The sequence below is a fragment of the Cibotium barometz genome, chromosome 62 (genome assembly GCF_041138505.1).
Source record: "Cibotium barometz isolate CiBa-2024 chromosome 62, ASM4113850v1, whole genome shotgun sequence".
NCBI lineage: Eukaryota > Viridiplantae > Streptophyta > Polypodiopsida > Cyatheales > Cibotiaceae > Cibotium > Cibotium barometz.
The window spans coordinates 11,224,475-11,251,096 of record NC_141107.1 but is presented as its reverse complement, the minus strand read 5'-3'; the positions used below and the strand labels follow the sequence as shown (position 1 = coordinate 11,251,096).

Here is a 26,622-nt window from a genome sequence, read left to right as displayed (position 1 = left end):
CCGAGTGAGTGCTGCACAACAAGAAGAAATCATGAAGCAGGTAAACGAGCTTTTAGAGAAAGGTTTGGTTCAGCCCAGTTCCTCACCTTACTGCTCTCCTGTGCTTCTAGTTCAAAAGAAGGACGGATCATTCCGTATGTGTGTAGACTATAGAGCTTTGAACAAGCTTACCATCAAGAACAGATTCCCAATTCCACGTATTGATGATATCTTGGATAAGCTTGATGGTTCAGCTTGCTTTAGCAGACTTGATTTGAAGAGTGGTTATCACCAGATACGCGTGGTGCCACAAGATGTCCATAAGACTGCATTCAGGACAGCCTTCGGATTATATGAATTCTTGGTAATGCCTTTTGGTCTCACCAATGCTCCTGCTACTTTTAATCGTATGATGGATAGGATATTCCGACCCCATCGCAAGTTTACAGGAGTCTTCTTTGATGATATCTTGGTTTTCTCCAAGAATGAGCAGGAACACAGAACTCAGTTGGTCACAGTGTTCGAAGAGTTGCGAAAGCATAAACTTTTCGTCAATGCCAAGAAAAGTGAGTTCTTCCTTTCAGAGATTCATTATCTGGGACATATTGTATCCAAGGATGGAGTTACAATGGATCCTGCAAAGATAGAGACTATTCGGAATTGGCCCGAATTACAAAACGTACATCAAGTACGTAGTTTTCTGGGATTATGTTCGTATTATAGGCGTTTCATAAGGCATTTCGCCATGATTGCCACTCCTCTACATGATCTCACGAAGAAGAAAACTGCTTTCAAATGGACTTCAAAGGAACAGGATGCTTTCTTGCAGCTCAAGCATGCGATCATATGTGGTCCAGTATTGATTGTTCCTGACTTGCACAAGTCATTCGTGGTTGAATGTGATGCTTGTGGTGATTGCATAGGAGCTGTCCTAAATCAAGAAGGGCATGCAGTTGCATACGAGAGCCGTCGTTTGCATGATGCTGAGCTTCATATGGATATCTATGAGAAAGAGCTCTTGGCTGTAATTCACGCCTTAAAGATTTGGAAACATTACCTTCTTGGGGCTGAATTTGTAGTCAAGACAGATCATCAAAGCTTGAGATACTTTCTATCTCAAACCAAGCTTTCAGAGAAGCAGATGAGAATGGCAAATTTTCTTTCCATGTTTCATTTTCAGATTGTGCATACTCCAGGAAAGAAAAATGTGGTGGCCGATGCACTATCTAGGAGGCCTTATATTGCTGCAGTCTCAGTGGCCTCTCATGGAGATCTATCTGCTATGAGAGATTTGTATCATTTGGATGCTGATTTTTGCCATATATGGACTGATTTGATGGCTGGTCATTCACATGCCTCTTATGTTATCAACGAGGGTTATCTCATGAAGGATAATTGCCTATGTGTGGTGAAGGATTTGCGTCCAAAGGTTATGGACGAATGTCACGCTCCACCATATGCTGGTCATCGAGGTATTATGCCTACTACTCGCATGATTCAGAGGTATTTCTTTTGGCCAAGCATGCGTAAAGACATTGAGGCTTATGTGCGTGCATGTATCACTTGCCAAAAGGTGAAATTTGACAGGCAAAAGCCTCCAGGTTTGCTTCAACCATTGCCTATTCCCTCGCAACCTTGGGAAAGTATCACGATGGATTTTATTATGGAGTTACCTAGATCCCAGCATGGGAATGATGCTATTTGGACTATTGTGGACAGGTTTAGCAAGCAAGCTCACTTCTTGCCCGTCAAGAAAACCATTAAAGCTGATCATATGGTAAAGCTTTTTCTTGCTAACATTTTCAAGCATCATGGTATGCCTAAATCCATTGTTGGGGATAGAGATCCCAGGACTACAAGCCTATTTTGGAGGGCTTTGCTTGATAATATGGGTACTAAGCTTGAGTTTTCATCAGCTTATCATCCCCAAACGGATGGCCAAAGTGAAGCTGCGAATTCAGCTGTATTGGATTTGTTGAAATGTTATGTGGCAGATCAAAAGAGTGCATGGGAGAAGTATCTTCCACTTGTTGAGTTTGCCTACAACAATACGATCCATGCTTCCACAGGAAAGGCTCCGTTTGAGATTATTTATGGCAGAGTGGTATTGCCACCCATCCTTCGTACAAAGGATGAGATTTTTGCAGCTGATCAATATGTTCGTGACTTAGATGTTGCCTTTGGTCAGGTGCAGACAGCCATTGCAAGATCTCAGGATAAGCATAAAATGGCTGCTGACAAGCATAGAAGGGACATGGAAGTCAAAGAAGGTGATTGGGTATTGCTGAAATTTGAGAAGGCTAGGCTTCGGAAGAGGCCAGGACGAGAAGGATCATATCCTAAGATTTCTCCTCGCTATTATGGACCCTTCAAGGTGATTCACAAGATCAATGAAGTGTCCTACAGGCTTGCTTTACCTAGTCATTGGAAGATTCACAATGCTTTTCATGTGAGTCTATTTCGGAAATATGTGGGGCCAGATCCAGATGAGCCTGTCACAGAAGATCCGCCAGAAATTGAAGAGCTTGAGGAGATCCTCCAGCCAGAACAGATTGTTTTTCACAAGGAGAGAAAGCTACCTGCAGGAAAGCTTTCCAGGAGATACCTTGTGAAGTTTAAGAATTATTTGCCTATTGATGCCAAATGGGTAAATGAGGATTATTTTGCAGATTATCCGCAGTTGTTGCAGGCATATCTTGAGGCTTTTAAGTTGAGGTCAACTCTTTAGAAGCCCGGGGGGATGTCACCAATTGGCCGACCATTTGGTCCATTCCTAGTTTTTACGTCTCGTTCACTTGAGGCCAGGCCGGTGTCTCGTGTGAAGAGGCCAGTATTTTGCTGACATGGACGGGAGCCAGACTGGTGCCACCCGTGTGTTAGCAAGATGGTGTCGTATGGACGGGAGCCAGACCAGTGCCACCCGTGTATGACCTGGACTGTGTTCGATCCATGGGACTGTCACGCCATGGAAGAACCAGTATTCGTGCCGTGTTTTGCCTATGGGACTGTCACACCATAGGGAGACTCGTGCCTGGAACTGTGTCTTACCTATGGGACTGTCACTCCATAGGAAGACCAGGTTTTTATGTTTTATGTCATGCCAGTTTTGTGCCGACAGATATTTTGTACATGTTCCATGAACGGGAGATATGTCCATGTTACTTTTTGCACATGCACACATATTTTGCATGTTTGAAACTGTTTTCGCATGACATGTATTTGTGTGTTTGCTTGCCTGACGTGTTACTTACTGAGCGGGGACGCCTGCCAGTGAGTCGTGAAGTCTGCCCTGTATTCTGACAAGTTTCAGTGCATGTGAACAGGTGGTAAGTATATGGTACTTGTTGTTTTAATATTTAAATTCTAACCCCTTTGTTTTATAAGGTTAGGGGTTCACACTTATTTAAAAGTGGGCACCCCCTTTGGGCACCCACTTAGGGGCCAAGGTGGGGAGCCTCACTTTTAAGTGAGTGTGGGGGTGCGCATGGTCACCAACCCCCACTAGTCCCCCTTCATGCATGCGTGGGAAAGCTCTAGTCGTATCTTCACAATAATTTATTAAAAGAGACTCCCTTCTCCAAGCGTAAGAGAATCATCCATCGCTTCTATTTTCTTTAGCGTTTGTTCATCGCCCTACGCTTGCTTCGCCTGCTGACGGCTGAACTTTGTTCAAAGGGAGCTGTGATACTACACACAACAGGCGCATGCTCTCAAGAGGGGCCATCTCCTGCAACGTTGCTGACGGCTGCCACCTATGTTTCTGCTCTACTACAGCCGGCTGCTAGGTCATAACTAAGCGACTGCACTCTGCAGCCAGGCCACTACAGCAGCACAGAGGCGGCTGCTCCTGACTACAGCGTGCTGCCTCTGCTCCTACAGGCGACAGCCTACACTCTGGCTGCGCTGCCTATCCTTTTTGCAGGCAGCTGGGTGTGTGCTTTTCTTTCATCTTCCTTCCTACAGGAGGTTACTCCCCCAGGCGACAGTACCTGCAGGCTGCCCATACTCTACCGGCTGCACCTCTACATGCCACGCATGCCCCTACAGATGACTGTGGCTATGCACTTGTGTTCCGGCTAGTAGAACACTGCCCTCAGGCAACTTTGTTTGGGCTCCTCCACTCTGCAGCCAGGCATCTTCTCCTTTGCAAGTGGATGTTTCTCTCTCACAGCAGGTGGCTGTGCCCTTTGTGGTGGAACTTATCTTGGTGATTCTTCACGAGGCTACTCTTTCTTCAACAAGGGTGGTTTCATCCTCAGCAAACCACAAGTATTGGTTTCCTAACAACCATCTACAAGTAAGTGATTTTCAGATTTGAGTAAAGTATTATATGTTTAAATCTGATAAAAGATTCATCCCGCTCGGCCAACACCCGTTCGGTGCCGGGTTGTCCAAGCTGTATTGGCAAACCTCGGTCCAAAGGTGCTGAGATCGGGAGAGCCAGGCGTTAGTACGAGAGCGCCTGTTTGTGCGTGGTCTCGGAACACCAGTGAGGCGCTCTCCGCGGAGTCCAGTGAAAGCACAGGACCGTAGCGATTGGACCACACTAGTGGTCCTTCTGCTTCGAGTTTTTCATCATCGAAATCCGAGCCTATTTGTTTGGTATTGTTTTCATATGTACATGGACATTATCTGGTTCTCAGAACCCATGGAGCATTGTATTCATTAAAATACTCCCAATAAATATATCATATATTGAGGGGGGGGTCGGCCCGTTCCGGCCCCAGTGCTGGTGTCCATCTTTCCATTTCTGTTCATTTAAAGTTCAAGTTGTTTTAAGTTGTCCATTTCAAATTTGTGGTTTTAAAGTTGTGCTATTAAGCGTGTGGGTGTCCAACGGAGTCCTTCCCACTTGACGGGATCGGTTTCAGTCTTTGTCCACGCTGAGTATGTGGATATGCCTTTCTCGCTGCATCCAAGTCTCTGTCAGTATATGGGTCAACTCCTCCAAAGGTCTCCCTGGCTCCTCTATGTACAGACGTCTACAAATCCCATCTCTGTAGACAGCATCAATCTCTGAAGTAAAAGTATATCGAGTGTGATCTGCCCCTCGTGTCCTCTGAGCTGTGGTAAAGTGAAAAGAGATGGTCAATGTCAACAATGTATGATCCACTACTACCCCAATGGGCCGAGATCCAACTGTGAAGTCCTCAATGCATGAAACAAAGCTCGGCATAGCCATAACATAATCCACTGTGCTAGCACCATGTCTATGTGGAAAGCAAGTAAAACCAGCTGCTGACGGAAACCTCTGCAAGCCATTAAGTATGGCCAACCCATGTGCAGTCCCCATATCTACCAAATATCTCCCATACTCTGTGCACTCCACATCCTGTGAGCGTCTGTCTAATCCCATATCCAGAGTGTCCAGCTCTCTCAGCATCTCCTCTGACGTATCATAAAAGGCCGTCTGGCGGTTGCCCGTCCGGGCATTAAAGTCCCCTAACAGGATGATGTCTCCATCCCTAGAGAACTCCCATATGTCATCATCTAGCACAGAGAAAGGAGACTGCCCTCTGGGTGCTGCAGAGAGAGAGAGAGAGAGAGAGAGAGAGAGAGCGGAGAGTGAAGCGACGGGCGAAAAGTGAGAGAGGGGGCAGAGAGTGAAGCGACGGGCAAGAGACAGGCGAACAGTGAGAGAGAGGGCGGAGAGTGAAGCAACGGGCACAGGGAAGAGGCGACGGGTGAACAGTGAGAGAGGGGGCGGAGAGAGAGAGAGAGAGAGAGAGAGAGAGGGCGGAGAGTGAAGCGACGGGCACAGGGAAGAGGTGACGGGCGAACAGTGAGAGAGGGGGCAGAGAGTGAAGCGAGAGAGAGAGAGAGAGAGAGAGAGGGCGGAGAGTGAAGCGACGGGCGAACAGTGAGAGAGGGGGCGGAGAGTGAAGCGACGGGCAAGAGGCAGGCGAACAGTGAGAGAGAGAAATGAAATGAAATGAAATGTTATATTAACGTCTTCAAAAGGCCAAAGTGACCTATGAGACCAAAGTTACAACCATGTGACATCTGATACACTATCTGGAAAAGAAAAGAAAAAGAGAGAGAGAGAGAGAGAGAGAGAGAGAGAGAGAGAGAGAGAGAGAGAGAGAGTTGTGTGATCAGCTTCTGTAACCAGCAAAGAAGGGAAGAGAGAGAGCTTTTTGATGTAGCTGGCCTGTGCGCAATCTTCAAGAGAGAGCAGCCCTTTTTGTGCGCATCCCAAAAACAGCCCCTTTTTGTGAGAAAGAGAGAGAGATTTGTATTAACGTCTTCAAAAGGCCAAAATGACCTATGAGACCAAAAGGTTACATCATATCCATGAGGTGCATCATCCTGGGTACAAAATAGTAATAAAGAACGACAACAAAAATCTAGAACTATAAAATCTGATCTAAGGTACATAAGCAGAGAGCTCTCATATCACCCTAATACATCCCTCATGGGCGGCTATGACATGGTGCTCAAGGTGGTAAAACTGAGCTGGCGCAAGGTCCTGCAACGATGGGAGATGATGGCCCGGATCCTCCTATGGTGGCGTGGCCGTGGGCGAGGGCCATGGGGTCTGGGGCATCGACCTCTGCACACCTCAATGGCTCTGTCGAGTGTCACACCACTCGGCTGACCTCCTGCACTAACTTGTGGTCCAGGTATGATGGGTGGATCGGCCCTCGGAGTGCTGGTATGGAAGAAGTCGGTGAGAGCTCTCCGTGCTGGTCCTCCAGCAAGTACAGTTGATCTGCATCTCACTAAGGACTCCCTGTGTCTACGGAGCCCTAGAAGAAAAAGTCTCAAGCATCTTTGATCCGGGAAGTCCATGATCTTGGAAAGTGGTACGAACCCAGCTTGGAAGAGGCAGTGGAACCTCCCTCGAATCACATAGTATACAGGGCATCGGCATATGTAATGATCCTCTGTCTCGGGCTCTGTGTGACAGAGCTGGCATATCTTGTCCTCTGGTGCGGCTGCCCTGGGCCCATATCTGGCAATCTCCACTCTTAGCTACTGGGACGAGGTGCGGATCTAGTCGATTGTGCGTCCCACCCCAAAAGATAGGTATGTGTCCATGTAGTGTGGGCGGATAATGAAACCATCCTCTATCAGGCACACGAGGTGATCTCTGTAGAAGGTCATCTTCGTCCCCACCGGACAACTAGGTGAACTCCATGTCCTCTGAGTATCCACTCTAACAATGGCCTTCCTGATAACCCTGTTCCGCTTTGTGCGGTTGAGAGAAAATGACGGGGCCTCTATGCTGTACTGGAACAGGGGGAGTGCCTCCATCTACATACCATGCATGCCAAACCAAGTGCCTACCTATGCATACCAGCACTCTGTATCTCCCTCGAGTGTCAGGTGTCTCAAGGACTCCAGGGCTAGCTGGGGTATCTCCCATAGACTGTGCCAGTATGTCACTGTCTGCAATAGAGCCTCTGTCACTATCGGTGCAACCCCCATCTCTGCCTGCACAATCTCAAGTGGCATTGATGGCTTACTTCTAATCATGCGCGAGATCATCGCCACTAGGGGCCTCTCCATCCGCTTCCACCCATCATATATCTCCTCTGTATCTGTCTCGGCCAGCTCTCTCCTTTGTCTCCTCCTATGGTATAAGTTGGGACCCCAGATGGGGGCACCATACAGTAGTGCAAGTGTATCTAGAGTATCAAATAGCGAACGCTTCGTCCTCGGCTCCTAAAACTGTATTTGTGAGCATTGCCTCTCTAGTGAGCCAAGGGCTGCATATCCCCTCATCAATCTAGCTTCGGCCGCCTTCCGCATCGAGAAATGAGGTCCAGCAAAAGTGATCCCAAGGTATACATATGAGGTAACATACTCCACAGGCTCTCCACTATATGTAAACTATACTGCAGATCTACTTATCCACTGTGAGGAGGTGTTAAAGATCATGACCTTCGTCTTTCCAAGGTTCACAATGAGGTCCCGGTCCTCACAAAAGGCCCGTAATGCATCCAAATGCCTCTGCAGCCCCTCTGGTGAATTAGAAATAAGAACAATATTATCCGCATACAAGAGGATCGGTATCAGAATTCCTGCTAAATGTGCTCTTGGTCCTCCCTATCTATCTATGTAATCCGAGATCTCGTCAATGTATAGACCAAATAGAGTAGGAGACAAGGGGCAGCCTTGCTTCACCCCGATAGTGCTGTGTATGATCTCTGAGTCACCTCCTGCAGCCCATACTGTGCCTGTGATTGACTCACAGAGTGTAATGATCCCCCAAAGCATCTCTGCTGGCACTCCCATATCCTGCAGTCTCCTCAATAGTCTGGCCCGTGGGACGGTATCAAAAGCTTTGCGAAAATCCACAAAGCAGCAGTATATCCGATGCCCGTGAGCTCTCCCCTCAATGATCCCCTGTAGTGTAAAGATATGATCTAGTGTGGAGTGCCCTCTCCTGAAGCCTGCCTGCGCCGGTGCTCTCAATCTCTGCTCCTGGGACCATCTACTAAGCTCATGCTCCAAAATCGAACCATAAATCTTGGCAAGGTGTGACCAATCATGATAGTCTTGTAGTTGCTTGGGTCCATGGGGTCACCTGCTTTCAAGATAGGTACAATAGTAGTCGATGACCAACTGGCAGGGAAGCCCTCACATAGAGCCCTGTTAAACATGTGAACCAGTAAAGGGGCTAGCGTGTCCCTAGCATGAGAGAGATGCTCAATGAGGAGTCCATCATGATCCTGTGCTCTCCCAGTCTGCATCCTGTCAATAGCATCTCTCACCATGCTCAAGTGAAAGAAGGAAGAGTGTGGGGGACGACGTTCGAATGGATGGGGGAGAGGTGGCTTTTCGGGGGCATGGTAAAGAGAGGTGGCATAGGTGTGCCAAGTGCTGGGTGAAGTAATCGGAGTCAACAAGCGATGATCCTGGAAGATCCTCCAGGCCTCCTTACAGTCCCTCCCAAGAAATAGCTGGTATAGCTCCTGCTCAAGCCTGGCAAGGTAGGCTCTCTTCTTTCTCCGTGTGAGACGTCGAAAGATCACTCACACCTGCTGGTGAGTGGTGGATCCTAGCGCCACCTCTTGATGTAGACGGGCTCGAGTATCATGACATTCCTCATCGTACCAGCTATTATGTGGGACAGTCCCTCTTGGTGATGTAGGGGTGGCTCTGGAGTGCGGGAAGGTGGCTGCAGTAGACGTATGGAGGGTGGCTGAGAGGTGTGTGGTAAGCTCATCAAGTGGGATGTGGGGGTCGAGGTCGGAGAGGATGCCGTAGACGTGATCAAAATAGATGGAAGAGGTCTCTCTAGTGAAGTCGTATCTCGCGCGGTGATGGGACAAAGCAAGTGGTTGGATGGTGTATCGGCATGTGAGGGAGAAGGCCAGGTATGCATGGTTGGCTGCAACACCAATGGAGCGAGGCGAGATGGTAAACTCCGGAATGAGTGGGATGAGAGAGAGGGATCCCATTAGATAGTCCACTATACTGGCACCATGTCCGAAGGGGTAGGAGGTGAAGGAGTTGGATCCAAGCAATCTAGCCAGGCCATTATAAATGGCTAGCCTATGAGCCCCGCCAAGGGCTAAGAGATACTCTCCATAGTCTATGCAGGCTCCGCTCCAGATCTGTATCCACCGTGTCAATCTCCTGGTACATAGGATCATCTGTCTCAAAGAAGGGCACCTGTGCACATGCGGTGCAGGCATTGAAGTCTCCAGCAAAGAGGATGTCCCCTAGACTGGAAAACTTCATAATGACATCATAAAGGGGTAGGTACGGGAACTCTCCATGGGTGGCATATTTAGAAGTGGAGGGTGCAACATAGCACACTAAAAGGTAGATGTCCCAGGCCCTCTCTGTCTGGATCCTCACCCACAAAAACCGTGCAGCCTCATCCTGCCCGACCACTTGTATCACATGCTGAAGCTCCTCCCTGTATAGTAAAGCCGCCCCTCCCGACCCCCTGGGTGCCCCTTGTTGTGCGTTGAACAGACTCCCATCTGTATCCTCTCACCTCTGGAAGCCGACTCCCCCTTCCCAAGGTTCACTGTGAGACCCTGCTATGCGCAGAAGTCATCAAGAGCCACAAGGTGTCTTTGAAGCCCAACCTGCGTGTCGGATACCAAGACGATGTCATCAGCATAAAGCATAACATAGACAGTAATACCTGATAGCTCAACCCCAGAGCCTCCTCCCTGTGTGATGTAATCGACCACCTCATCAATATAGAGCCCAAAGAGCGTGGGGGAGAGCGGGCACCCCTGCTTCACACCAATGGTGCTAGCAACTGTGTCGGACAAGCCTCCTGGGCATCGGACTCTCCCAAAGACCTGCTCATATAGCCTGTATATGCCCCACATCATGTCTAAGGGTATGCCTAGTGTTTGTAGTCGCCGAAAGAGGCGCTCTCTGGGCACAGTATCAAATGCCTTGCGGAAATCTACAAAGCAACAATAGAACCGTTGCCTCCGTGCCTTGGCCTGATCAATCAAGCACGTCAATGTAAAAATGTGGTCGATGGTCGAGAAGGCTCGTCGGAAGCCTGCCTGGCCTGCTGCTCTCAATCCCCCAACCTCTGCATGAGTGCTCAACTCTGCCTCCAAAATTGCCCCATATAGTTTGGCCAATATATGGCCAATCGTGATAGTCCTGTAGTTCCCGAGGTCTAGTACATCTCCCGCTTTATGGATCGGCACAATAGTGTGCATCGTCCACTCAGCCGGAAACCCCTCTGACAGAGCTCTGCTGAAGACATGAGCAAGAAATGGTGCCAATGTATCAATAGCATAGATGAGATGCTCTCCATGTAATCCTGTATGATCTGTCGCCCGTCCATGTTGGAGTCGGCATATGGCCCTCCTAACCATAGGTGGGGTGAAGAAGGTGGAGACTGTGGAGCATGGCTCTGTGGGCTGTGGTATAGGGGCTGTGCAGGCACATTATAGAGTCTCTCTGCATATGTCTGCCAGGTCTGAGGATCGGTTATAGGTGTGGGAGAACGGGCTCTCTGAGTCTCCTCCAAGCAGCAGCAGCATCTCTGCTCATGAGCATGTGATATGTGTCCCAGTACTGAGCCTCCTCATAAGCTCGCCGCTTAGGGCGGGTGAGAGTATGCATCCTCCTGCCTGCCTGTCTCTGGGTGATCTCCCCGCGAGCCCTCTGCACTCGGAGACTGTGGTAAAGGTTTCTGCACTCATCATCATACCATCGGTTCTGGGGCATGCTCCCAAATGTAGGTGGCTGTCCTGTCTATATGTGGTATGGGAAACTCCTCGCGGCTGCGGAGTGCAGTACATGTGAGAGCTGGGAGGTGAGCATAGCCATGGGTGCCGATGGGTCTAAGGCAAATAGCTGATCATGAACATGATAGTCATACACATCGGCTAGGTCCTGAGTGAAGTGGAAAATAGTGCGTGGTGGCTGTATGATGGGTGGGTGGTTCTCCAGTAAGCTCCTGAAAGTGAGGGATAGATATGTATGATCCGCCCCAATGGGGCATGGTGGTACGGTGAAGTGAGACACCATATCTTCTGCATCCCGGGATCCCATCACCTAGTCCACTGTACTACTACCGCCCCCCACTGGAAAGCAAGTCAACCCACCTGAATCTGGCCACTGAGTCATCCCGTTATAAATAACGAGATGGTGTCGGGCCCCAAGCTCCAGCAAATGTTGCCCATATCCAGTGTTGTCAGCTCTTCCGTCAGAGCGGAGATCCGAGTGGTCCCTGTATCCTCTGTAGCTAGCGGCTCTAGTCTCAAGGGATCCTCAAAGTCATAGATCTCGCACTGTCTGCTCTGAGTCCGTGCATTGAAGTCCCCCATCAATAAGACTTCTCCCAGTGTCGAATAGTGTAAGATCTCCTCAGATAAGACAGAGTATGGAGACTCACTAGCCTCTCCTCCACCCGGCTCCTCGGTGGTGGCAAACCACGACCCCTTTGGAGGAAAGTGGCAAAGGGCGATATAAATCCATCTGGTCTCCGAGAGGCGTAAGCTAATCCACATGTGTCTCGCCTCCGAGTCTCGTGCTATGACTCGAACATGCTCATGTAACCCATGTCTGAAAAGCACTGCAATACCTCCTGAACCTCGGGAGGTGGCCTGTCTCATCCCCTGTCGGTGAGCTGACTCCCACTGATAACCCTCAACCCGTGGTAAGCCCCTCTCCGGGCTCTCATGTGTCTCTGTCATCAAGATGATATCCCGGCCCTCCATCACCTCCTCAAGTCTGGATGTGTCCATAGGACTCCATTACAGTTCCAGACTGCTATGTGTATCTCTTTGTCTTCATGTTGTTTCCTCCATGTCTCATAGGCCAGATGCTCCTTGGTGCAGTTGGAAAGATTACTAATATTAATCCTTTGGGGCATGGCTATTACCAGGTTGAGTATGACTCACTAGCGACATCGGATAGAGTCATGCAACTGAACCCCGTCACACTGCGTACGCCCCAAGCCTTCTTTGTGAGGTGACAACACGGCTTCGACCCAACATCCGACCCTCTGGTTGGCGTTTGATGCTTTCCCGTGACAGTCTATTTCCCAGGCCTTATGAAGGAATACCTTTCTCTTCTCCCGGTGATAGGTGGTGCTATCAAGAGAGTGATGGTATCCCCCTACGAAGGCAGATCGGACATCTCGCTAGAGCTTGTCCTCATTGACAATCCAAGAGACCGCCCCCAATGCCGAAGAGTGGCACACAGTTGGCCCTTGACGGAGCCACCAACTGACCTCCAGAGTTGAGCGGTGCCACTGAGCGCACCACACTAGCAAAGCATAGGAGGATATAGTTTCATCAGAGAACCGTCTTGAGCATTTATTGCAGCAGCCACCCAACGGCGATGGGCCCCCCAATCACCTCCAGGAACCCACATCCCGCCCCCTGGTTTGGAGACCGTTACCCCGTCAAGATTCCTCTCCAGGTTCCCAGATTCCAGTGAGGTCTGCTCACCCTACGGAGCCTTCGGTGAAGCCCTCCTTGCACCCTTCCTCTCTGGAGGATTCCCCCATCCAATTCCCTCTCCCTCCACACGGCTCCCCCGTCCCCCTCCGCCCCCCCACCCTTTGTCTCCGACTCTGCCTACAACAACTCCCCGCCCCGTCTCCTTCGGAGCCCGCTCTTCTCCCTCCCTCCACCTCTCCTCACCATTCCCACCACCCTCCCGCCGCACCAAGCCCGAAGCAAAGGCAGCCGGCGAGTTCAGTACGCCGCTTGATTCATCACTTATCTGAGCCGATAGAGGTGACCATCGCCGCCTCTCCGGTGAGGGCTCTCCCGCCAGAGTCGCCAGGTGGGGCCCCCAAGGTCCTAGGGCAGCCAATAGACAACAATATCTTCCGATGTCTCCCTATCGAAGGAACCGGCATTTTCGAGGAGACGGTGGCTCCCATTCGGATTTGTGTGGTTTTTCATCACTCCATGCCCTCCACACCAGAGAGTGGCGCAATGATTTTCTCCTTCCCCCTGAGTGCAGCCCCGAGGACGGATTGGGACATGGAGTCGGTGTCTGCCGCCATCCAGGGGCAGGCAATTGAGCTCTCTCATCGTCTACACGATCTGCGCATCACCGACATGCTTACCCATCTTTGGCCCTTGGCTCAGCTGGAGTTGGGAGGCTCAGGCCATAGAGATCAGGATGGGGAGGTGGTGTCCTCCAGTTTGGAGGTGTTGCTCTTTGTGTTCCTTCATATCTCCGTAGCAGTACCCCTTCCCCCCTCCTACAGATGCCAGCATTGTGAAAGGTGGAGCTCAAATTATGCTTACTCTCGAGCTAGGACAGAGAGGCGTCACATGCATAGTCACATGGAACAAGAACGGACAGATGGAACGGGAGTCTGTTCTGGAACAGGAATTGCACAAGCTAGCTTCATATTTCCCAAACTCCGCAAGGAAGAGAGTACAAGCAGAGTGCAAGCTTGACCTCATGAAAACCTACTCACAAAGCTTTGGATCGAAACAAATTCTACACATGAACACATGATGTAGAGACAAAACTTTGGATCACATCACTCTATCATCACCATGTAGAGACTAATTCTACACATAAGCACACGATGTAAACCTTAATAGTCAAAACCTTATGGATGACGCAGTGTTTTGAGTTTCTCAGAACCTTACTTGGAAAGATTGTTGTGCAGCTGCAGAGACCTCCTTTACTGGATCGAATTGAGATACCCACCACGCACCCATTACTGATCGTAAATGTGGAGCAAGCCCTCTACTGCAAGATAAGAAACAAAAACTGAGATGAACAACCCGTGACATTTTATTTTTTTTAAGTGCTACAACATTGAAAGCTCTAGGTAAGAAGAATCCGCCAATGTCTGAACCCTTCACCACACACCCTAACCCCACCCACTACCCAACACCCCCCCCTTTCCCCAACAGAATCCATCCTTCACATCTACTGTCCAGCTATAGCCTACAATCACTTAACATTTTCTCTGATCCTCCAAAAACAACAATTGCAGCTGTTGTTAGCAATCAGTTGATAAGAGGGTTCCACAAGGACTTACACCGAAAGGGAGCAGTTTTGGAGGCATGTTAGGACTATCAAAAAGAGCATGAGACTTCTTTTAGATGCTCCATACCTCACTGATGAGATGCATAGTTGTGGACAATGGTAATTCACTGTAGGTCTGCCACTAACAAATGGAATGCGTGAAGTAGCAGGGCACAGAAATCACAGAGAGAAGGTATGGTATGCCTCAATGTGGGCTTACCAAATCATTGGGTCCCTAAGGGGGCATGCCAATTTTTGTTCTAGAAACCTTTACCAAAAAACCTTAAGAGTTGCTGCTAAACAATATTCTAAGCTAGTTGTGCTAGAAATGTGCAGCTATTGTGTTGGACCTAGCGTGTATTCTTGTTCCATTTAGCATGCACAAGATTGTACCTTGGCGGACTTGCTCATTGCAGACGTCTTCACATTTTTTTGCACTCACCATCATACTATGCAGTCAACCCAACAAGGGGATTTGATAGTATAAGAAAGAAAGGAATGGTTCTCACCATTTTGGATTAGTCCCCGATTATATTTGTAAAAATTTTGATTTTGTTGATAAAAGTTGTTAGTTGGCCAGTTATATCCATGGATGTGTTTACACCAGCAGACCCACGTGGAGTGGTCCTCAGAGTCTAGGTGTATTAGCGCTAGTGTTGAGCTTGTGGCTCAAGTGCTACTATTTCGGGAGCCAGGTTTGGCAAGATAGATCAAGCTATACGATCCCTAGATCTATGCCAAGTGGAAGACCAAGTGGTTGTAGCACGGCAGTATGCCCGGATGTGTGAGTTATAATCATAGTTGTAATTGAGAGTCTAGGTGTATTAGCGCTAGTGTTGAGCTTGTGGCTCAAGTGCTACTATTCCGGGAGCCAGGTTTGGCAAGATAGATCAAGCTATACGATCCCTAGATCTATGCCAAGTGGTTGTAGCACGGCAGTATGCCCGGATGTGTGAGTTATAATCATAGTTGTAATTGAGAAAGGAGAGAGAAGATGTGTGTGTGTGAGTTATCCCATATGCATATGGGTTCGATGGTGCCTTAAAGTTGTATATGAGAAAGGAGAGAGAAGATGTGTGTGTGTGAGTTATCCAATATGCATATGGGTGTGATGGTGCCTTAAAGTTGTATAAAAAGGCATGTACTTGAGTTTGAAAAGCTTAGGTCAGCCTAAGGCGATCCTTAGCTAGAGGTTTTTTGTGCATGCTAAATTAGGGCTTTTGAAATTAGGGTTTGTGTTTTAGGATTTGGAGGTCAACTGTAAGGTTTCCCTATTTTTCATGAGTTTATTCCTTGCAATAGTGTTTCAGCCCTAGAATCAATGAGAAAAGTGGAAAAACCAAATTAGGGTTTGCATTTTTAGGGTTTCAGCCCATTTTTGCATGTAGCAACAGAGAGAGTCAGTCATGGGCCCTAAGGCATTGGACAGCCCAAATTCTCGTTTGGTGGTTGCAGAGAGAGACATCTAGATAATGGTTGTGTTGATGCACGAGATTGTTGGTGATGATGAGCTTCCGAAAGCTTGGGAGAAATGGTTGGCATGGATCCAAGAAGAACTTTGAGTACAATGTACTAGGAAGGTACCACCTAGGGCTGAGATGCAGCCCAAGACTAACCCAAGACGGAGGGTGCAGTCTCCAAAAAAGAAGAGCCTCCACGGTGGAAGGAACTTTTAGAGGACGCTCTCACAAAGAGGAGATTCCAATTGAGGTACCATTGCTCGACGAAACAACCTCAAACCCGAGCCCGAGCCCGAACCCGAGCCTAAGCCCGAGTCTCTCCAAACCCCATTTTGAGGAGATGAGGTCCAGCCCAACATACCCCGAGGAGGTGGATCTCTCCAAATCCTATTGGGGGAGGATGAGGTCAACTTGACATTTTGCAAGGAACTACAGAAGAGGCTCTCCAAAATCTATGAGGAGAAGGATGAGGCTACAGGTGATTCAGCAAATCTAATGGACATGGAGTGAGGTCTAATGATCGACCAAAGTGGAAACGAAGCAAAGTTGTATGGAGAGCCCTAGTGCTCCAATTCAGCATGAGAGGATGTAATGTGCATCAGTTAATCTCTATGCTAATGGACATGTTAATCCTCTATGAGCAGAGTTAGGGGCAGATTTGGACCTGAATTTGCAGCCCTACTCATGTTTAATAGTTGAGTTTAATTCCTTAAACCCCCCAGTCAAATTACAAAGGTTGGGCAACCTTGTGGAGAGATTGGGTGAGATGATTGAGAGAGAAACAAAGAAAGAAAGATTTATCAACATCTACGAAAGGTCAACATGGCCTATGAGACCAAGAAAGTGCTATTAGAACAAAAGGAATAGCCAGGTAGATCAATGGAATACATCATATGCATGACAAGCCCAAGGAAGCACTGGTGGGCTCTTGCCTTGTGTGCCTCTTTTAGGAATGCATGGTCACTCTCCATCCACAAAATAGGGCTACAAAGACTATTAAGAACTGTACCTTTCGGGGGATGAGACGAAGAGCCCTCCATGTGTCCATGAACCATGTCTATGATCCCCCTCAACATTCTCTGTGGTCTCCTCGCCATAGTGGTCTCTAGATATTGGACACAGTTCTACAAAACGTGGGTCTATAGAATGTTGTGAGTCTCCAAGATGTCCTCATAAAAATGCATGGGTGTCTAGATGCAGTTGTCTCGAGATTGTGATGAGGACTCGTTGGGATGGAGGTCTTTCAAGGTGTACTTTAGGTAACCACTATGGTTATTATGACCATGACTTTGGGTGTTATGCCAAATTTTTGTAAGTTTTGACTGCACATAATGAGTGTTTAATGTCTCCAAATAATGGAAATTCTCGCTAGAATGTCAAATCTAGAAGTCCGAAGCATCTTATAAATAGAAGTTTTAGACTATGGGTACCCTAGACACAATCTTGGGCGGCCATATGTAAAAAGGTGGTCATGTATATAAGACACATTTGCTAATGAGAAAGGACAATCCCATTATCTAAACTTGAATGTACTCTCTTGCTCACTTGTGGTGTGAGTCTTGTGTGAGCTAAGTGTGGTTCAATAATTACATGTGAGAGAGGTTCTATTGCGGTAGATTCATTCTCTACTCTACTCTATCGCGAGAGAGGGTGAGGCTAACGTTTTAGAAAAGTAAGGTGGTTAGAAGTGCACTAATGCCAAGGGATTAACATAATGATAAAATAACAAGTGATTAAGGGTTAAATACACTAACATAATGAAAATGCACAAATGACCAAAGTGGCGTTTGGGGTGGATTCCATCACTCTTCCGATAGCACTACCTATCACTAGGAGGAGAGGAAAGTACTCCTTCCTAAGACCTAGGAAGCATATTGTCATAGGAAATCCTGAGATGATAGCCAAAGGATCAGTGCCGGGTCGAAGCCGTGCTGCCACCTTGCAAAGAAGGCCTGGGCCGTATGCAATGGGACGAGGCTCAGCTGCATGACACTGTCCGAAGCTGCAAGCGAATCAAACTCAACCTGATGGTAGCCACACCCCAAGGGATGAATGTCACTCATCTTTCCAGGCACGCTGCGAAGGCTTGCTTGTAACAGATCCCTAAACTCTCCGCAGCCGGGTGGCTACCCACAATCTTGCATACCACAGTGGAGGCCTCCAAAGAAGCGGTTGTGGTAGCGAGGAGCTAGAGATCCTCTTCTGAAAAGGACAGGCAAAGGATGGCGGCCTCAATCGGGGATGACGGATCGACTGCCATGGAGTCCTCCTGGGGGTTCAAGACCAGAAGATGCCGAAACTTACCATAGAGTTTTTTATAAAAACTGAGAGTTATAAGCACCTAACCAGGAAGAAAAGAGAGAAGGTAAGAAAAGGGAGGGGGGGTGTGCAGGCGGAAGCATGGAAGGAAGGGGGGAAAGCGAGGCGACGGCACACAGCCAGGTGCGCAAGGAGGCTAGGGCGGAGGTGGAGAAGGAACAAGGCCGCAGGGGGGGGAGGGGATGGGATGGGATGAGGAGGGTTGGGGTGGGGACGGAAGAGGGGAGGCACATGCAATGAAGGGGGGTGGTGAGTGCAGAGGGCTAAGCGAAGGGGGGCGCGAGGGTAGGGCTAGGCGATGGGGAACTGCAGGCCCGCAGGGGGGAGTGGAGCTCCAGCACTCACTTAAGCTCATCTCCCGTGCTTCTTGTGAAGAAGAAGAATGGTTCAGCCATACATGTCTTCCTTGCATTGGGCGATTTCTCATATAAACTGGCCTAGAATTCAGCCTTGAGGGCTGAATGACCCTCTTCTATCTGTTTCTCCAGCACTACAAATTCATTTTCCTGTTGATAAAGGGTGTCTCTAAGTAAGCTTATACATCCATGCATCTTAGAATTGAGGGCAGATTTCGATGTATTATTGAATGATTCAAGATCCTGTAAGGCCTCTTTCAATTTTCCAAAGTACCCTCGTCGCCCAGTGTTCCGTGTTTTGGGCGGTGAGAATGACATTTACAGCGAGGGATGAATGCCCTGTGGGATGGGGTGAAGGGTGGGTCGGGCAGGGAAGCTGGGTATACACACAGCCAGGCGTGAGCAGCAGGCACGAAGCACCGCATCAGGGCACGTGTGGGGAAGGTAAGCGCGTTGCATAAGCAGGCGTGAAGAGCAAACAATATGCAGCGCTGACACCAATGCATAGCATGAACAAAAGAGGGCGTGCACAAAGGTGATCACGCCATGAGAGAAAGAAAGAAAGAAAGAAAGATTTTATTAACGTCTTCCAAAAGACCGAACTCGGCCTATGAGACAAAATCGGTGTACCTGTATGGGGTATCCTCTGTCATCCCAACAAAATGAAAAAGTACTGAACTAAAAAGCTGAATCTGGGTGTGCAATAAGTACAATGAGTGGGGGAGGAGATGGAGCTCTACTACTAGGAGAATGCAAAGCTATATGCATGGAGTATACAATCATGATATGCAACCTAGCTAGTTCCATCTTGTACCATACTGGGGGTATAAAATGGTATACATCAATGAAGGGGGTGTCAACAGCTCCCTGAAGAACATGCCTGGGTGTGCTCTGAAGCGAGCCAGTCGCTCCGCACCCTCTCTGTGAAACTGAGCTCTGATCTCTGTCATCTCTCTCTGGTATAGGCGTGGTGTCTGAAAGCCAGGTGTCCTCTGCGGGCTCTGAGTGTCTCTGCTCTCTGGAGAGTAATTCCCTGCCGTGTAGGGGCTCGGAGTGGGATGGATCTCTGAAAAAATGTAGCAATCTGTGTCTGTCGTCCCCCCTCTGAAGCTGTCTGAGCCTGTAATGATGTCTCTATGTGGCGCTGTATGTCTAGAATGAATCTCCCCAGTATGCACTCGTCTGCTGCCTCAAAGATCTGGCGTAGGGAATGTGGCTCTCTGAATAAAATGGGATATCTCTCTCTGATGGCTGTATATGCTCTGCATCTGCATACATAATGCTCCTCACTCTCCACCTCCTCTCTGCACAATCTGCATACCCTAACCTCTCGGGGGATCCGTGCTGCTCTGCCAGTCTCAATCTCCAATCGGTGTGATGAAACTCTAAGCTGACCAATAGCCACTCAAGAGCCGTGTGGTAAAAAGCCCTCCATGTATCTAGGCCTCTCTATATATCCATCATCAGTGATACTCATGAAGTGATCTCTGTAGTATAGCATCTTCGGTGGAAGAGGCTGTGTAGGCGATATCCATGTCTCTCGTGTACAGAGCTGCCATAGGTCCTCTCTCAATACTCTGTTCCTCTCACTATGTGAGAGACGGATATGTGGTGCATCCCTGTCATACTGGAATGGTGGTAGATGATCCATGTCTAGGCCATGCTGTGAGAACCAACGTGTGACCTGTGCATACCATGATCCTCTGTCTCCTGCCTCAGCCAGCTGTCTAGATGCCTCAAAAGCTCTGTATGACAATCTGTCCTGTGGCATCTCTCTGAATCTGTCTAGCAGGCATATAGTCTGAAATATGGCCTCTACCATCATAGGAGGCGCAGCAAACTCAGTTCGGATAATGTCATGAGCTACTGACGGTTTGCTGCGTATCATGCGTATCATGCGGTACTGACGGTTTGCTGCGTATCATGCGTGCCATCATGAGGGCCTGTGGTCTCTCTATCTGTGTCCACCAATGGGTAGCAAGGCCTGGCGCCCATACCGATGCTCCATACATCAATGCAGGTGTGACTAATGTGTCAAATAGCCACCCCTTCATCCGAGGCTCTTGAAAATGCGCCTGGTGGCACTGTCTCTCTAGCATAGCCAATGCTGCATATCCCCGTGTCAATCTAGCTCTGGCTGCTGAACCCATGGTGAAGCGTGTGGCTACTGCAGAGAAGGTAACCCCTAGGTACACGTATGATGTCACCACCTCCACCTGGCGTCCTGCGAGAGTGAATGTCAGCTGACTCCTGCCCTGTCTCGATGTGTGAAAGACCATAACCTTGGTTCTCCCAAGGTTCACAGTAAGACCCCTCTGTGTGCAGAAATCATCGAGTGCATATAGATGCTGCTGTAGACCACCTGGAGACTCAAACACTAATACAATATCATCAGCATAAAGCATAATATGTACTGAGGTACCTGCTAAATCAACTCCATCTCTGCCTCCCCGTGTGATGAAGTCAGCCACCTCATCAATGTATAACCCAAATAGCGTGGGGGAAAGTGGGCATCCTTGCTTCACACCAATGGTGCTAGCAATAGTCTCGGACATACCTCCTGGACATCTGACTCGCCCAAAAACCTGCTCATATAATGCATAGATGCCCCATGTCATATCTGCTGGTATGCCAAGAGACTGCAGGCGCTGAAAAAGCCTCTCTCGTGGTACTGTGTCAAATGCCTTGCGGAAATCCACAAAGCAGCAATAGAGCTTTCTCTTCCTCACTCTGGTCTGATCAATCATACATCTCAAAGTGAATACATGGTCAGTGGTAGAGAAAGCTCTCCTGAAGCCTGCCTGCCCTGATGAGCGTAAACCTGCTCGCTCAGCATACAAGCTAAGCTCTTGCTCCAACACTGCACCATAGAGTTTGGCCAGCACGTGGCCAACCATCACCCTCCTGTAGTCGCTCGGATCGAGCATATCCCCTGTTTTGTGAATCGGCACAATGGTGTGCATCGTCCACTCCGCAGGCAAACCCTCTGCTAGTGCCCTGTTAAACAGGTGTGCAGGAAAAGGAGCCAAAGAATCTACTGCATATATGAGATGCTCACCCTGCAGGCCCATATGGTCGGCGGCCCGTCCATGCTGTAGGCAGCGGATAGCTTCCTGTACCATCGAGTGGGTAAAGAAGCTAGCTGTGGTAGGTCGAGGCTCCTGTGGCTGAGGTATAGGTGGCTGCTGTGGGACGTGGTATAGGCCCTCTGCATATGTGTGCCATGTCTATGGGTCTGCAATAGGTGTCGGTGTCCGGGGCTCTCTGAAGTGCCTCCATGAGACAGGGCTATCTCTACTCATGAAGAAATGAAAGATCTCTAGCTCATGTATCTCTGCGAAGGCCCGCCTTTTGCGGCGAGTAAGTCTCCTCATCTCTCCTCGATTCTTGCTCTGTGATGGCTCCCAAGGCTCTCTGTATGCGGAGGCGTGAGTATAGGGCTCTGCACTCGTCATCATACCATCTGTTCTGGGGCATAGTCCCAGATCTCACAGGCTCTCCTGAGTGGACACGATGTGGGAAGCTCTGTAATGCAGCCGTGTGTAGGAGTGATGCCAGCTGGGCTGTAATGGTGTCCATAGGTGCCAGGGGATCCATGAGGAGGAGCCCATCCTCTACTCTGCCAGTGTATATGTCTGCCAGTGTATATGTCTGAAGTAGATGGTAGTGTGTGGCGTCGGTATGTGGGGGGCTGGTGATACTGGTGATCCGGTTAGTGAAAATGCCAAGTATGTATGATCTGCCCCAATAGGACGAGGTGGAATGGAGAATGAGGTGACAAGCTGTGATGCCTCCAAAGACCCCATGATGTAGTCTACCACCGTGCCTCCGGTCCGTGCATGACCCCCATGTGGGAAGCATGTCAACCCTCCTGATCCCGGCCACTGTAGCATCCCGTTATAAATAACGAGACGATGGCTGGCTCCCAACTCTAGTAAGTGGTCCCCAGAATGTCCTCTATCTGGTCCAGTGTCCTCTGATGCCCGACTAGCTGCTATCTCCTCTGGATCCACAGGGTGGAGGATCTCCATGTCATCATAGTCATACACCTCACACTGTCTGCTCTCTGTGTGGGCATTGAAGTCGCCCGTAAGAAATACTTCCCCTAGTGTAGAATAATGCATAATCTCCTCTGACAGACAAGTGTATGGCGAGGCTCCTGTCTCCTCCTCCTGTGGCATGTCCTCTGTAATGACATAGGAGGATCCTGAAGGAGAAAAGTAACATAGAGCTATGTATAAACGCTGTCCTGTGAGAGCTGTAAGCTGATCCACATGTATCTGGCCTCTGGATCATGTGCTACCACTCTCAGTCTCCCCTGTGGCTCCCGTCTGAATAGAACTGCTACTCCCCCCGACCCTCTCGAGGTACCCTGGCGTGTAGTCCTCCTGTATGCTGACTCCCACTGGAATCCCTCTACTCGAGGTAGCCCTCTCTCACAAGTATGATGTCTCTCCCCACCATAACATGCTCCAGTCGTCCAAGCTCCACCCATAGTTAACCATTACAGTTCCATACTGCCATGTGTATCTCTGTTCAGTGGCCTGGTCTGTGTCCCATGGGCCCCAAACCGCTAATCCATGGGCCGGCCATCAATGATGACCCGACCATCTCGATAGAAGGCCTTCTTGCCTTCTCTTCCGCGTGTAAGACTCGTGGCATGCAAGCTCTCCTATGCTCAAGCTGCATCCTCGTGAGATCATCATCCAAGAAAATAGGAACTCCCTCTAAACCTCGTAGTATGACCCTCTTCCTCATGAAGGTGACCCTCTCCGTCTCTCCTGCAAACTCTAGGATGAGAGCTTGCTTGCGTGTTGAGTCTTTCCCGCCTCTCCATGCTTAGGTGAAGGGGAGAGGGTGCTCTTCCCTGTAGCCGAGCTTCACGCATAGAAGCTGTCCATCTTTCTCGGGAGTGGAGTCGGGTGTCTCGGTAATACCTGTGACTCGAATGTTGAGGCGGCGGGCATGCCTCATCTTCTCCTCCTCAATGGTGGTGTGAATGATTTGGTGTTCTTCCCTTTGAGTCTCCACCCTCACTTCTTTACGGATGTTCTTCTTCACCACCTCAACCCATCCTGACTGCTTGGCTTCGAGTTTTCCCTCCATGTCCTTTGTGATCTCCTTGGAGATCTCTTCTTTGATGGCCGTGAGAGTGTTGTCATTGATCTCCCCTTCTTCCTTCTCAGTATTCTTGATGGCTACCATTTCCACTTTCAATGCACTCACCTCCTCCTTGAGTGCCGTATTCTCTTGTTCGAGGTTCGTGACCCGTGCTTCGAGAGCCATGATGTGCCGGTGTAGTTTGTTCTCCACCTCATTGAGGTTGGAATCGGATGTCTTCTTGTTCTCCTTGATTAGTGCCTTCATTGCCGTCTCGAGGGCCTCGAGTTTCTCTTGGAGACTCGGGGCCATTTCTCCGGATCACTCTGCAGTCCTTCCCACAGGCAGGGAGGAGAGAGAGAGAGAGAGAGAGAGAGAGAGAGAGAGAGAGTTATGTTGCTGCCTTGGGGGCCTGAGCAAGGGTGGGTGGGGAAAGGGGGGAAGCCAGCGCAGCCCACAATGAGAGAGAGATGGCGCTGAAATGCCTGGGCAGAAGCGAACAAGCTAGCGCAGCGAACAATGAGAGAGAGACGGCGTTGAAATGCCTGGGCAGAAGCGAACAGTAGCGAGTGGGCAGAAGCGAACAGTAGCGAGTGGGCAAAAGCGAACAGTAGCGAAGGACAGTAGCGAAGCAGCGAACAGAGAGAGAGAGAGAGAGAGAGAGAGAGAGAGAGAGAGAGAGAGAGAGAGAGAGAGAGAGAGAGAGAGAGAGAGAGAAATGAAATGAAATGAAATGAAATGAAATGATATATTAACATCTTCAGAAGGCCAAAATGACCTATGAGACCAAAAAGTTTACAACAATTGGTGGATCTGATACAATGTCTGTGTAAGAAAAGGCAAAAACAACTAAAACTAACTGAAACTGAAACACCTATGAGGAAAAGTACGGTACTAGGAGCTCGTAATGGATAACATCTGGGAGGAAAACTCCAGCAACAAAGGTAAGCATCACACACATCACTATCCAAAGATGTCTCTCATCGGTCGATGGCGGATATCCTCAATGGCCTCCATGGTGAGTACTCTGACTGGACGTCTCCCATGCCGTGCTAGCATGGTCCTGATCCTCTGTTGTAGTCTCCGCCGGTGTCGAGATTTATAGTGGGCCACTAAAAACCACACCAAGGTAAGTATATGCATCTGTATACTCCACTGTCTCCTGACCATATGTAAAGGTGGGTACTGACCTCCTAACACACTGTGTTGTGGTGTTAAACACCATCACCTTGGTTTTACCAAGGTTAACAGACAATCCACTGTCCTCTGCAAACGTGTGCAATGCATCCAAATGACGCTGCATCCCCTCTGGAGAATCTGAGATCAGCACAATATCATCAGCATACAATAACAGCGGAATCCATGTCCCTGCTAGCTGTGCTCCTCTATCACCCTCCCGCTCTACATAGTCCGAAACCTCATCCACATACATCCCAAATAAGGTGGGGGAAAGGGGGCAGCCCTGTTTCACCCCCATAGTGGAGTGAACCATCTCAGATATACCCAGAGTAGTACGTACCTGCCCCACAACTGTCTTGTATAAAGCCATGATTTCCCAAATCAGCTCTATGGGCACTCCCATCTCCTGTAGTCTGCGCATCAGTCTGGCTCTCGGTACTGTGTCAAAAGCTTTGCGAAAATCCACAAAGCAACAATAAATCCTCCTGCCATATAATCTGCCCGGCTCAATAATACCTCTGAGTGTCAAGATATGGTCAAGAGTGGAGAAACCTCTCTTGAACCCTGCCTGCCCTGATGCACGTATGCCCTCTCTCTCTGCCCATCTACTCAACTCCTGCTCAAGAATAGATGCATATAATCTGGCCAATGTGTGACCAATCATGATGGTACGATAATTCCCAGGAAGCATGGGATCCCCTGACTTGAAGATAGGCACAATCGTGGACATATTCCAAGTCTCAGGAAAACCCTCACACATGGCTCGGTTAAACATCATAGCAATAAGCTCTGCAAGCATATCTCTGGCATGAATAAAGTGCTCTGCTACCAAACCATCATGATCATATGCTCTCCCAGTCCTCATCCTGTCAATAGCTTTCCTTACCATCTCAGCAGTAAAGAAAGCACATGTATCTAGGCATGGCTCCGATGGGTCTGGCAGGGGCGGCTATCCTGGTGCTGTGTATAGGGATGCTGCATACTCACCCCAAATCTCTATGGAGGTAATGGCTGGTGATGGTGAATGCTCATGGAATAGTCTCCATGCCTCGCCTGAGTCTCCTGACTCATAAATAACTGATACAAATCCCTCTCTAACTGAGCAAGATAAGCCCTTTTCTTCCGTCGCACTAGGTGTCGGAAGGTAATCCATGACTGTCTGTGAGTGGTAACACCCATGAGCACCTCTCTCTGTAATCTGATCCTCATCTCTCTGCACTCCTCATCATACCAACTGTTCTGGGGCATGTTCCCAGATCGTCTCCGTGTAGGCTGACTATGGGGATATGCCTCTGATGCTGCAGCATGAAGCGTCTCTATCAATATCTGAGTGAGCTCATCTAATGGCCGTCCCGGCTCCTCGGCACATAAGCGTCTGTATATCTCATCCGTGTACACGGTGTCAGTCTCCCTCGTAAAGGTATAACGAGTGTGTGTGGAGACCTGTGCCAATGGAGCGGTGCTGAACTGAAATGTGAGAGTGAAGGACAAGATAGCATGATCCACTGCTATTCCAACCGACCTAGTGCCTACCATAAAATCCTGAAAAGAGGGAATGAGACTGGGCTGAGCCATAACATAGTCCACTGTACTAGCACCATGCCGATTTGGAAAGCTAGTGAAACCGCCCGATGTCGGGAATCTCTGTAGGCCATTCAGGATGGCCAATCCATGTGCAGTCCCCATGTCTATCAAATACCGCCCATACACTGTATGTTCCTCATCCTGTGAGAGTCTAGATAGGCCCATATCCCTAACATCAAGCTCCCTCAACATCTCCTCTG

General features: G+C 49.0%; 1 protein-coding gene across 4 annotated transcripts in view; it reads right to left on the bottom strand.

The window, feature by feature from the left end:
• The window catches only part of LOC147604136 (HEAT/U-box domain-containing protein), a 216,357-nt gene that overhangs the window by 110,694 nt on the left and 79,041 nt on the right, over nt 1-26,622 (bottom strand). For 2 of the 4 annotated variants that reach the window (XM_086795503.1, XM_086795505.1), the window contains one exon: nt 14,040-14,142. In XM_086795503.1, the coding sequence (XP_086651629.1) occupies nt 14,040-14,142 (103 nt within the window). The remainder of the gene's footprint in view (nt 1-14,039; nt 14,143-26,622) is intronic. The other 2 variants (XM_086795506.1, XM_086795504.1) reach the window with 1 other exon arrangement.